The following is a 14,149-nucleotide window of genomic DNA, read 5'->3' on the forward strand; positions in this document are numbered from 1 at the left end:
GAAGGCTTGGGGCATGGCTGAGAGTGGTGACTTTTTTATGACATCACAAAGTTACAGAAGTCCCGACGGCTGTTTTTAAGGCTCAGTTTCTGAATACAGGCTGTGTGCATTTCTCTGTGGACTGAGCGCTTTGATAATTTCACAGTATTAATACAGAACCTAGTGAGTGTGTATGATTACAACCACGGAGGGAGACGAACCCTGGCAGCACTAACTCTGCTCTGTGCCTGGTACCAGCATAAAAAATATCTCAGGAATTAACTTCAGTCAAACAGAAACAAAAACTTCACACACATTTCCTTCATTTGGTGTTTTCAGTCTCTATCTTTGTCACAGTAGCAGTAATTAACGCAGCCTTTCCCTGCTATCACTCTTTGATTCCTGTCAAACCTAATATGATCTCTACTCAGTCGCACACTGAACCACTCTGACTTTTCCTAGTGGGCTTAAGATCAAAATCTAATTTCCTGAGCGCCCGTTTTCCTAAACCACAGTTTGAAGTGTAAAGAGGACATGGGCTCAGGCTGCCAGGTCCCCACATAACAAGAGGAGTAAAAAGCTTAATGAGCCCGGGTGCCACAGGCAGATACTGTAATTATGATTTTGAATCCCTACCTTGGTGGCAACTGTGACTATTTTTGGAGTGAAGTGGGTGCAATGCTGACATATGCATCATTTATCTCGAAGAAGACACATAATGTCAGTAAATGCAGACATACAGGGTGAGGTGGTGAGGGAAGGTTTTGTGCTGCAGGACTGTGAGTTCAGTGAAGGAGAGAGAACATGACGGCAGCGAAGGAAATGGAAAAGTCAGCTGATAGGTCCAGAGGAGTCGACATATAACTTAAGAGTTGTTTGCTTATTCCCGGGTGCCGCCAGCTTTAGATGTTGTTGTTCTGTCAGAAATGGCTTTCGCAAATGTCTCAGAGTCCTCTTTTATTTTTATTTGTTAACTCTCACAGAGCACAGAGACGGACGTTTTGGTGCCTTTGCCAAAATCCTTTCTTTTGTTTTTCTCTTGATTGTTTCCCTTGTGGAGTGTACCTGAGCAGTACTTTCAGCTTGCTTTGTTTTGAACATTAGATGGTTTTTTTTTATGGGCTCAAGTTAGATTCATTAAGATTTTGATCTTGTGAAGTGATGTTCACAAATAATTAGTTTGTAGTTGTAGACCGAATAAAAATTCTGAACGAATGATCTAAATGATGAGAACAGTAGATGTTAATGAGCTCATTAGCTCAGAGACTTTTTATTTTCTCTCTTTAACAACTTTAATTAAATGACCCTGTGTGAAAAATGCCAGATGATCTTAAAATTTGTCTTTGCCCAGCACTAACTGAAGTCTGAAATCTGACATCTGTTATGCTCAGATTTCTGTAATGGTCATGATTATAGAAGAGTGGTGTCTGTAGGATGGCCTCTCTCGGAGCCAGGTGCTGTACCTGCAGCAGCATCCAGCTCTGATGCAGGTGGACGGCATCATCATCACTGCAAGATGAAAACAAATCATATATGTATGGGAAATATGAGAGGCTGGAATCACTGGGTGTAACTGTTCATATAAATGCATTACCTTCCAGTTATACATGTGCCTCTGAATACGGTGGCTGATAAATGAAGTGAAGTTTTAATTGACTGCAGCTGGTCTCCCTCATTTTCCATCTACCTCACTCAAGTTCTGTGCCTCTCTCACTCTCTCCTCTCCAAACCTCTGATGTAGCTCATTACATGAATTTCATTTAAAGATGATTAATATTGAAAATGAAAGACATTTAATAAAAAGTTTCAGTTCATGTCTAAAGGAGGCTTGTTAAACAGTTTATCATGACACTTGTAACTGCAAATTATATTGACTTTTAATAATCCACAGTTAGAGCCTAACCTTCAGTAAGAAACTTTATTATGGACTAGAGATTAGAATAGAAAGAGAGTGGCATGGCTTTAGGTTCTCTGTCACTGCGCTGGAACTCTGGCGTGGGGCCGTTTTCGATTCAAAAATAGATCATTATATGTCTGTATTCTTGCATATTTGTTTCAAACTGTTGTGTAGCAAGAATATATCGCTATATATATATATATATATATATATATATATATATATGTATATATGTATATATATATATATATATATGTATATATATTTTTACTTTCTGTAAGTCCGCATTTCTGCAGACTTTGCATGAGGGAATTACCCACAGTTCATAGCATTGTGATGTTAAACACTGGTTACCATGGTTACACCAAGATCTCCTACTGCACTGAAGCTTTAGTGATATCCCCGAATTGTAAATCACGAGTAAATGTCAATGTATCAGGGTACGCCCAGAAGTGTTAAAATGGAAACCAGAAGAAGAACGGTCACACAAAGAAGCAAGTCTGGAACGAACCCAAAGTTTACATGTCAGTACAAACACATGGCTCACTGGTGAGTCACAGGAAGAGCTGTGTGTAGTCATTTGTCCGATGATGGCCTGATGATAAATTCCAAATCTGCTTTCATCAGATCTCATCCAACATTATTACTGTGTTTACAAACACGGAGCGAAGGGACATGTTTTGGCGTCGTCAAGGTAACGTTATGCGTCACAGAGTGCTGTCCCATTCCTTTTTACACCATCTTGAGCCCTTGCAGCCTCTCACTCTAAATCACCCACCAGGCGATGTCAGCTATAAGTCTGTGAGGGTTCAGGGCTCAGGCTTTAGGGGGGGACACGGGGATTGAGCCTAACCTTTGGAAATCCTGTGGAAGTGGGATTGAAAAAATGTTTTCTTTTATGAGGTGAATGCATCATTATTTATTACTTACAAATACAACTTCAGTCTTCTTACTATTCTCAAAAATCAGTGGTATTGATAGCTCAGTAGTAGTATAGAAATCAGTATATGTAAATATACTGTATATGCACATGGCCGTGTTGTTTATATAAAATCCACCATGTGCTTCCTTAATCTATTTTTGTCAATTCCCCATACTGCATTCACATTCAAGAGTAAAACAGCTGCAGCACGTCTGTGTCCTCTCTTTATGAGCTGTTTCACCTCTGCTCTGCCTCCACCATCAATCTGAACTCTGTGTTCATCCTGCTTCTGAGTTCTTTCAAGCCTGCAAATACACTTTGATCCTTCCCCTCCTCATGGGTGGTCTTCACGTGGAGGTTTTGACGGGACTATTGATTGACCCTTAGCCTCACTTAAGAGGACAATGTGATCGCTCCACTATATACCTGTACTATTGACCCCCACCCTGTGTCTGTCTGTGTGTGTGTGTGTGTGTGTGTGTGTGTGTGTGTGTGTGAGAACCTACAGTACAGTGCGGTTGTACATCAGTCATTCTGCATCACACTCCTTGGCTGCTGATTGGAGAGGTGGCACATCAGTGAAGGACAGAAGAAAAAAAACAGCCAGACTCCATCTCCGTCTTTGTGAGGAAAATTGATCCTCCTAAAGATAAGACCCCCCCCACACACACACACACACACACACACACACACACACACACACACACACACACACACACACACAAGTCCATAGGTAGTGTGTGGTGACTGTGGCTATCAGCAGGCCGGAGACTTTTATTGATCTACCATTGACGATTGTTCATTAGGAAGAGTGCTGTGCCCTTTAAATGTCGCTGTGGGAGATCGTCTTCCATCCATCACAGCAGCAGTACGGACCGTCATCACAGAAACACAGCACAACTTTGTCCCTCTTTTTTTTTTTTTTTTTTTTTTTTTTTGGTGGACAAGCCAGTTTCAGTAATAGTTAGGTCGAGTTTTGAAGAAGGACGAGCAATTTTCTGTGTGACTTTATCTCAGGTTTTTAATGGAATCCTCCGTCTTTACTTCTTTTATCACCTCCCTCTCTTTTACTTTGGTGACGTGACTGACGTGATATTAAAGCTGTCCGTCCCCAAACCGCCGCAGCGCTCCACCTGCCTCTGTTCCCCATCAGCTGTCCAGCTCTCTGTTCATGTCCTGCCTGTTGCAGCTACGCTCTGTGCATTGTAAAGTTGGGCTGAACTTTCCCTCTCTCATGTGAAACACTGGCCACTGGGAATAATGTTTACATGCTGCTAAAAAACTGCAGCAGGAAATCTGTTTTGACAGGAACATGATGCAGCCAACAAAACTAGGAAACATTTTTAATGAGCAAAGTCACTGAAAGTTCAAGTTGCAGATTCATATTTGATTATAAGTGAGGATGGAGTTTTAATCGAAAACCTTTCTGACGTCGTCTTCGCATTTACTGAACATATTTGTAAATCACGGATCTGAAGAGGAAAAACTTGACAAGTAAAACCTTCATACTTTGCTTTATATGGATTATAGACATAAATTATTCATGCACTGAATCAGACGAACACTGTGTTAACTGTCATGAATCAGTGCATAAATGTAGATTTTGTTTATATAATGTTTATATATGTATTTATGTCAGGCTGTGCTCATTTATTTATTACATTTTCCATTGCTGTCAGATATCTGGGACACTATATGTAAGCTATTGATATATTGTGCTGTTAGATGCTGGTGGGTGTGTCTACTGTAAACTCGGTTTGTTGTTGTTTAATCCCAGGAGAGATGGGCGATATAAATGACTGGACAAAAATAAAACTTTTAATTCATGCATTCATTTGAATATATCTGCAAAACAGTATCTGCTCGGAGCAACTGAAGAGTCATCAACATTTTTATGATTTAATCAGTGAGTCAAAACTTACTGACTTTAAGCAAGACACAGGTTATCTTTACTTCATGATCCTGATCTTCGTCTAACCTTACCCAGAGTGCTTTGTTGCCTAAACCGAACCACAGACGGGGACTCAAACCCTCTGGTGTCACTCATGTGTTTTTTTTATTATACAGCTCATTTGCAGTACATTTTTCTCAACATAACAAGGAACTTATACAAATGTTTCTGTAAAAACATACTAAAATAACCAATGCTGACTTTAAGCACAAGATGTGACACAGTGACTTTTAAAAAAAAATATTTACCCAAACTATGACCTTTCCGAAACCTTAAAAGGGCTCTTCACTGATTACGTGCTGCGCTTCCATGAATCTGAATTCACAAGAGACAGATAGAGAAAAGAATCGTCAATATAAAAGCAGCAGAGGCTGATATATCCTGATTTTTACTCCCTAGTGGGGGTCAAGCGCTTAAAATGCTGGACCCAACGTTTCCTATAATTCAGCTTGATAGTGGCTTTTTATTGGACATCCGTACCTGGTAAACGACCACGTCTTTCGGACTCTACTTTGTTGTGTCAGCTGTCTGCTCTGTCATTTACACTCTTCCAGTTTGTGCTGATTGTATCCTCTCAGCACTCACAAGTGCAACCAGCTGATGATGATTGTTCACTCCATGGTTGTTATTTGGTCCTGCATCTTCACTGAATCGTCTGGTGTGTTTGTTCTTACGATTCAAATCTTAAAACTCCTAAAAATCTGTCATTATGTATGTGGTCACCAATTACATTTCTTTCAAAATGTATTTACCCAAACAGATTAAATGCAAATAAAACCTTTTTGTAGGTTTGAGAAACCCGTCCTCACCTTCTGCTCTCGTTCTCCTTATTTGCTCACTCTCGTCTTTGCTGTCATCGTCTTCCTCGCTCTGAGTGTGTTTACTCCAGACTGAGCCTGAGGCCTCTAAAAATAGGAGCTCTGGCCCGATGATTTGTCACCAGTCAGATTATATAAGGGCTCCATTAACCTTCACTTGAACTTAACAGGCCAACAGGTTGACAGTAAACAAATGTTTGAAAAGTTATTAAAACCTTTAGGAAAATAAAAAAACATGAAAAGGATGAAGCTTTGTTATAAAATTCTCCAACTGATTAAACAGAGTGACTACTGAAGGTGAATCAAAATGAAATTCTCCTTTTATGTATTTTTTTTATCAACCTTACATTAATATAGTGTCAGACATCAGCCTCAAGGAGAGAGAAGAGCAAATTCTGACAATTATAAGAGTGTAAAAGACAGACTGAAAGACTAAATATTAATTATCAGCTAATTAAATTTAATTTGTGTGTTGCTGCTTCTCTCTGAAGCTGTTTAATTGTGTCTTCCTCTTTTTTCCTCTCAGTGCAATAATTACATTGAACATGAACATAATTTGATGCAGCATGAAAAATATTACTTTTCTCTGCGATAATATTTTTATTTAAATTTCTACATCTCTTTTTGTTTATACTTTGTTTGACTTTAAATGTTCGGACATTTGGTCATTTCCTGTTTTATTTTGAAATCACTTTCCTTGTGTGTCTCATGCTCGTTTTACTTCCTGTCTTTGTCTCATTTCACCTGTGTTCAATCACCGTTGCCTCCCTCGTGTATTCAAGTCTCTGTCATTGTCAGTTGGTCTGTTTTGTTCCCAGAGACGTTTTCTGTTCTGTTTCCCTCGTGTTTTGGGCATTTGATTTTCTGTTTGCAGCCGATCCTGTTGTTCCTGAGTTGGATCTCCTGTGTTTGGTTCCTGATGGCCTTCTTGTGAGTTTTGTTTGGGCTGCGTTTTTACCAAAGCACTTGCATTGCACCTTCCAGTTTTTTGTGTTGCCTGCATTTGGGTCCTGCTAACACGTGACAGTGATTATGTTTCTCTGGAAATAAGCAGAAAAAGTTAAGGATTCATTTTGAAGTAATTATCAATTATAACTTTTAACTTTTAAACTTTCTGCATTGTCAAATAAAATGAAACTATATATTTTTTTCACATGTCTTGTATAATTGTACTATATGGATTTAATTCCACCGGTGTTACATACAGTATGTCCATTAACCATTCAACTGTATTAGTTTAAGATGTGTATTTATAGACTTAGTATGAGTAGTAGTGTAAGCTGCTTTCCAATCTTCATCTGAAATTTCCAGTTGCAGGTTTTCCTTCCATGCTTTCAGTTTGTACTGTAAGATGAGTAACATGTTAGCAAGTTGCAACACTCTGATATGATATCCTGCAAAAAGTACACTTAAAGGTCCCCTGTTTGACACTTTTCCTGTGTTTTTAATTGAAGCTTTGATATCCATAAGAAGATGATGTATTTGTGGTTTTGACAGGCTCTGAGCCTCTCTTCTGACTGGTTGGATGGTGGGTCCAGGTGGACGGGGCTTTGGGCATGGCTGAGAGTGGTGCCTGCTTTGTTGTGACATCACAAAGTTACAGAAGTCCTGATGGCTCGTTTTAAGGCTCAGTTTCTGAATACAGGCTGTGTGTGTTTCTCTGTGGACTGAGGCTTTGATACTTTCACAGTATTAATATAGAACATAGACCTGATCTATAATCAAGAGACATGGAAATCACACTTATACAATATGGGATCTGTAAATTATCCTTATTATTCTATGATGGTGATGACGTTTACTTGAAAATGTATCTAATAACGTATAGCAATTACGCATTCTCTGTCATTTCTTTCTTTCGGTGCTGTTACTATAGCAGAGCATCCAATACAGGGGCAGAGTGATGCATTATGGGATGCAAATAAATAAGGAGGGATGGAAAAAAGATGAGAAGGAAGGATAAAAGGATAAAATTATAGGCAAGAGAAAAAAGAGACAGAGATGTGACGGATGAGGCAGTCAGTTAGACTGAATGGGAGAAAAAAGGGATGGAAAACGATGAAAGTAAAGCGAAAGTTGGAGTGAGAGGAGGATGCAGGGCCGAAAAAAAAGGGAAGAAGATGAGGGACAGGCGACATGATATCAACAAGAGAGGGACACAGATGCAGAGAGTGATGAAAGATGTGCTGTGGAGGAATCAAAGCAGCAGGTTCAGCTTGTGTAGCAGAGTTACAAAGGAGGAGGACAGAAATATAAAGCATAACTAATGTGTCACATACATCCACTCAGTTCTTCATATCTGCTGATGCTGGTGCATTTGCAATTTTGTGCATTGTTGTTGTTGTTGTTGTTGTTTTTGATCATATGTTTGGTCAGTTCAGAGCATCATGAGCACATTTTCTCCAGAAAAGCTTTGTTGTGTTTTTTTTTTTTTATAATCACTCAGCTCCAGGTAGTAACTCAGGGATCTGGCTCTGAGTGGTGACGGATTTTATTCGCCAAGCACCAACCTGCCAAACACCCACCCCATAATAACAGTCTGTAGGTTACGCTGTGGTTTCCATGGAGTCTCCCAGGGTGACGGGCAGAGAATAGAGCACGGTTTCCTTAATTAGAGGCGATTGCGCATGATTAGACCGAGGCTGGGCCAAATGGCGAGAGTGCACACACCGGCATGAACACACGCACTCAAAGGCAGCTGCTGTGATGCCGCTGGTCACAGTTAATAGTGTGGGTGGACAGTTAATGTCAAGCACGTATGGTCTCCTAAATCACAGCCTGGGTTGGTGGATGATTATCATCACGTGACACTGTCAGTAATTCTAAGTGTATACCTTTACAAGGGTGTAGACTAAGTTTCAAAGGTGGAGGTATGCAATGGAGTTGGAGGTTCTTTAGGTTTGTGAAAAAAGCATACACTCACCCACCTGCCACTCAAAGCGTGTGTTATATAAATATTCTACTCCGGACAATTGTCACAAAGCAAAAAATTAACCATAGAGACCAAAGCTGTTTTTGGTTCCAGGCTGTAGACATGTTTATTTCTGCTGTGAAGTTGGCTTTTTTAATATCAGTCTATGCGGATTGACTCTCTTTTGGAGCCAGCCTCAAGTGGCCATTCGAGGAACTGCGGTTTTTGGCAGTTCTGTGTTGGCCTAATTTTTCAGCCCCAGAGGTTTTTGCTTGATGCAGCTGTATCTGGTTGGTACCACTTGACCTCCCTCAACAACCCCGGCTCCTTCGCTGCCAGAGAAATGACATTTCACATCCCTAGAACCAGTCTATGATGCTTTCATTGCACCCAACCCCATTTCCTAAGCAGACATCCTGTGTGGAGATGGAAGAAACTTTCAGCTCAGTCAGATTGCCCATTAGGTTTGCTCACCTCTTACCAGGGCCGTTCTCCCCAGATTGAGTTTGAGCACTCTCTGAATGCACTATAAAATATTACAAGAGAGATACTCTGTCTTTTCCCAGAATACATTTGGTCCAGTGTCTTATACAGGATCAAAGTCTTGTGTACATGCTGCATTTTGTATTAATTTTCCCCCAGAGAACTGGTTTAAAAAGAAACTTTCAGATCTCCAAACGCCTCTCCGGGCAAGACTTTTTACACATTTAATCTCAGTGAAAACAGATTCTCATTTCATTATACATGGAGACATTTATCACACTGCTGTAACAAAGGAAGTGTAAAAACTCAAGTACAAGAAATTTAGTCTGACAGACGTCTGGAGGACTTTCTTTGTGCTGAGCACAGACACATATCCTGCATGGGAAATAATTTCCTCTATATAGACGCTTAATCTTACACACACACACACACACACACACACACACACACACACACACACACACACACACATATTGTTGACTGTTGCTTAATTGAATTTACTTCTCACTATTATCATTTCTATTTATCTTCTGTTTGACACACATGCACATGCACACAAACTCACACATGGGAGCTTCTATTTCCCGGAGACTGTTAGTCACTTCATTTTTTCCCTTGTAATCCTTAATTTATGATCATGGGTTACACTACATTAGCAAAACTGACAAAGCTTATGTGAGTTTGGCAGTTTGTTCAGTTACTCCAGGCAGTTAGTAGGTTTTAATATTTAGCGATGTCTAATCTCTAGGTAAGAGCTGGTTCGTGTGATGTGTAATTTGTAAGTTCTGCTCTTGCTACATGGCTAGCATTAACAGCTTTTTGCTTACCACGCTGGAGGAAACATTGAGAGTTCAGCATTAAACTGCGTTCCTGTCTCCAGCGCTGGAAAGCAACGCCAGTGTTAACTCTCGTCTCTATCACATCTTTTCTTCTACCCTGCCATGAAGAGGTAGCGCTGCTCAGGGGGAGTATTATAACCTTTTGTCTCGTAATTGCAACGATGTCCGAAGCTTTAGTCAAGCATCAATCACCACCACCCGCTCCCGGCAAGAAAGCACGTTCGGTGGCAGAGATAAGTTATAAATACAGCCCCTTTTAAACACTTGTGTGAGAACCAGGCTAAGTTTGAACTTACAAACAGCTGGTGAAACCACATCACAAACCATCACAATTCAGGGGCATCTACTGTGCTAATGATCTCATTAAGGGCAGCTCCTCATGCACTGGTGGTATTCATTAAATTGAAATGAGCAATTCATGACAAGTTTGGACACTTGCATGAGCAAATGTTACAGAAAAAAGTAAGAAAGAATTAGGATAAGAATATGAAAATGTTCTTGCACGAAGTCCAGTGTGTTTACTCTCAGGGTCATTCTTTGATGATCTTTCTTCTAGCAAATATGAGGTTGACATTTGAGATCTGAAGTGAAATATTGAACTGTTTTTTTTTTTTTTGGTATTATCATACCATTTCAACTTTTAATCCCTTGATTTTTAATCTAGCACCATCATCAGGTCAAATTTCATGCTTTGGTTTGTCTCTCTAACATCCAAGAAAAGTTGAATGGAGGGCAGCTTGACTTGGTTGTAGAGAGTTGAAAACATTTCACCTCTCATCCAAGAGGCTTCTTCAGTTGTGACCGAGGCTACGTCCACACTGTGTTTTAAAACTAAAATGTATTAGTGTGGACGTGGCCTGACTGGTGAGGAGACCCAGGTTTTTAGCCTCTGTGGGGTTGTTATCAAGGCCTTTGATGTTACTCAGTTCTTTACTTCTCCTAGAGACAGTTCACCATAACCATGACCTGGATGACTACAAAGCTTCAGACATCTAACAGTTTGGTTTCGTTGGGTGTCAAAGCCTCACAGAGCCGTTAGCTCGGACTCTCCTCGTGCATCAGGAAGGTGATCTCACCAAAAAGTCATTACAGTGTCAATCCACACTAGTGAAATCACAAATGAAGCTCAATAGAACGGAAAGTTGCTCCTTACAGAAAGCTCACTGAGGCAGCATTAGTGCTTACACTTTGCAGTTAGCGGTCTGCTCAACACTCACACATACACTGTATATTTCACATTCCCGCCCCACCTCTCCACGTTCATGCATTGCGACACGCTTTATGTGATGATGTGTCCTCGCTGCGTCACTCATTTTATGTTCCACAGTAAATCGGATTTACTCAGTCAGAACCTGTGAACTGCGTGGCAATCACACTTGTGTTGAGCTGCGGTCCGACTGACAGATTTATTATTGCTTTATTCCTCACAGTTTAAATCACAGCTCCGTGGAACTGTTACCGTCGGGATGACGTTGACGCTCTCCCTCTTCCCTCTGTGTCTCTCCTCTTCTCTCTCTATGCTTGAGATTGAAGTTGTCACAACTGTGTTAATGGGCTGTTAGTGTATAATCCTCTCCTCTTCTCTCCTTGTTTCATCTCCTCTCCCTGTTTCCTCTCCTCTGATTATCTCCTCTCCTCTGTCATCTTGTCCTCTCCTCTCCTCCTGCAGTGTTTCTGCAAGAGCACCATGTATGCTTGCTCAGCACTTTTCCACTCTTTCCTTTCTCTCGCTTCTGTGTATTTTCTAATGGCATTGCAGTAGCTGCACGTGTCCTTGTGGAAAAGTCATTTGTGGGTTATCTAGAAGTTTGGCATAAATATTGCAGATTGTTTGGGTGACTGTAGACTTATGAGACAGATAGTGGACCTGGCAGCTAGACCAGAGGTGGCAGGACACAGTGAAACCTTCTCTGGCTGTATGGAGAAATGTTTTCCTCCCCTCACCTCATACTGACCTGGATATAAGCTTGAGAGAGAACACATATTGACCAAATTGTTGCACCAAGAGAGGAAATGATGATAAGTTCTTTTAAAAGCTGTTAATTCACAGTGGGTTTCTGTCTTGTGTGTCTCTCCACAGATGGGAAGGTGTATGCGTTGGGGGGTATGGGAGCAGACACCACACCCCAGGCCCTGGTGAGGGTCTACGAAGCAGAGAAGGACCAGTGGCAGCCGATGACCTCCATGCCCACACCGCGGTACGGAGCCACCCCCTTCGTAACAGGAAACAAAATCTACATGTTGGGTAGGACATGAGATCTCATCATCTCATTTCTCTCTTTTTTTTATCTTTTCATATCTCAAGAGTTTCATCCACCAACACTGCCTGTTTCTATCTGAGCGTCCCACGCCCACAACACAGATAACAATGCAACCATTTCAGCTAAAAATGATACTGCGGTCAGCTGTTCTCTCATTTTATTTTGACAGACCAACAAAATAGAAAAATAATATAAAAATATCCCATTGGGGCAAAGTCAGCTTTCCCTATCCACAAAAAGCACAATTATAGAGACAAATCTTTCTGCTGCTTGCTGTTATCGATATTTCGGGCCGCTGTGAAAGGAAAGCGTGTTCCGTTACTACAGCAACCATAACGATTTCGTTTTCACCATACTTAGCTGCAGCAAAACCTTATTTTCAGTCAGGTTTTAATGCTGTTATTTTGACGTTTTTCTCCTATTTCTTGACCTTGTTTTTATGGTGAAATATTATTAAACATGTTTAGTTAAAAGAAAAAAGGAAATGAAGAAATCTTGCAGCACCTTTTGGGAATCTTATTTCCTGCACATAGACCCACAGCTGATATCAGTTAAGGGATTGCTTAGATAAGTTTGGTCACTTCCTCGAGGACATTGTGAGCTGGTGAAGGATGACAGATTTGAAGAGCCTCAGTCCTCAGGCTTTGGGACCATTTAGAAACTCTGGGCTACTTTGATGCACATTCAGTAAAGGGAAAGTAACAGGAAGTCTCCTCAATAAAAGTTGTGTAGTGTGTCTTTCCCCCGCACACAGGGGATGTGTGTGTTGTACTGTTTTCCCCATCAGTCTTTTCTCCGCCTGTGTGACTGTACCTGCCTGGCAGTTTTAGAGCTGTAAAATGAACTGATGGAAAGACAAAAATGTGCCCCTCAGGTCTGCACAGTCTCACAGTCTTAGTATAATATTGATCAAAAAGAACAGGGTTGGAGTTAAAAGCTGCTCTGCGGGAAAGAAGAAAAAAGGAAATATGTGTTCAGTGCAGATCCTGTGTTTTTGTTTTTTTTTCCCCTCGGCACAACTTTCATGCAGTCGTTTTCCATCTGTGATCAGAGGTTACATTTGTTCTCTTTGTGTCTCTTTGGGGGGGGTGTTATTGCTCATTGACACTTGGTCAAAATTTCACACCACTGCTGAGAGAGAAATTGGAATCACGCAAGGCAGGATATGATCATTTTACCTAACTGAACAAAAAGCATTTTGCAAAGAGATAAATCCATTTGATTATATGCCAAAAGCAACAACACAACAGTCCACATTCAGCACAAAGTAGCTGTAACCTCTTTAGAGAAGGAGCTTTGGTCATTTCCATTTCCAATGATTTTCTTCCGCCAGAGGATCAGAACGACCCTGTTAAAGATGAAAAGAGAGAGAGAGAAAACTTTCCTTAATTTCTACAACGCACTGGCTGCATTTAGAAATACGGCAATTACTGAAAACTGGAAAGTGCACAGTGATAGAATGTACTTGAATATGTAGGTACTACTTTATACTGTACTTTGCTCTGCACTACATTTATCTCACAACTGCAATTAGGTACTTTGCACATGAGGATTTTACAAACAAAACGTGATTAGGTTATGTGACTGTTGGTATAAATAGTTTATAGAATTATAAATAGAATTAGTCTCATTTCCACCTGCTACAACATTAAAATTCTGCTTGGACATAAATAAGTCTAATAATAATCCATATATGTATAACAACACTCAGACGAACCATTTTTGGCTGGACCACAACAGCGGGGCCAGCCCTATAATCACGAATGTCATTGACTGACTGAGTGATCATAGTTCCACCATTAGTTAGTCGGATGCTGAAGATCTGAGTACTTCCCTCACCACAGCAAAAAAAAAAAAAGCATGTCCATTAATTTTACATTTTTAACATTTACAACAAAAAGCATTTAGAAACAATTGTATATACTGTAACGCTGCATGGAAAACCAGATATACTGTAATATGTTAGCCCTTTTCCCTGTTCCCTGGAGGAATAAGTGTAAAAATAAAGAAGAATTAAACTTCCAGGTACTCCTTTAACTTCACAAGTGCAAAGCGGTAGATCATGGGTGGGTGGACTGTGTTGGTGTC

At 40.4% G+C, this 14,149-nt stretch overlaps 1 protein-coding gene and 1 long non-coding RNA gene across 3 annotated transcripts in view; one reads left to right on the plus strand and one right to left on the minus strand.

The window, feature by feature from the left end:
* Positions 1 to 1,261: 1,261 nt before the first annotated feature.
* On the minus strand, positions 1,262 to 5,630 carry LOC111661901 (uncharacterized). Of its 2 annotated transcripts, none has more exons than XR_015437818.1 (3): positions 5,559 to 5,630; positions 3,305 to 3,441; positions 1,262 to 1,488 (listed from the first exon to the last, which is right to left on the minus strand). It is a non-coding gene; the product is annotated as an uncharacterized LOC111661901 (long non-coding RNA). The 2 variants fall into 2 exon arrangements; XR_015437819.1 differs by lacking the exon at positions 1,262 to 1,488 and adding an exon at positions 2,565 to 2,740.
* Positions 5,631 to 11,649: 6,019 nt separating this feature from the next.
* Positions 11,650 to 14,149, plus strand: part of LOC111661908 (kelch domain-containing protein 8B) — a 45,407-nt gene continuing 42,907 nt past the window's right edge. The window contains exons 1-2 of the mRNA XM_087176429.1: positions 11,650 to 11,716; positions 11,881 to 12,045. Of these exons, the coding sequence (XP_087032555.1) occupies positions 11,650 to 11,716; positions 11,881 to 12,045 (232 nt within the window). The remainder of the gene's footprint in view (positions 11,717 to 11,880; positions 12,046 to 14,149) is intronic.

The sequence above is a fragment of the Seriola lalandi genome, unplaced genomic scaffold, assembly GCF_002814215.2.
Source record: "Seriola lalandi dorsalis isolate HSWRI2012SDOR001 ecotype SW California unplaced genomic scaffold, Sedor1 jcf7180002054554, whole genome shotgun sequence".
Taxonomy (NCBI): Eukaryota; Metazoa; Chordata; class Actinopteri; order Carangiformes; family Carangidae; genus Seriola; species Seriola lalandi.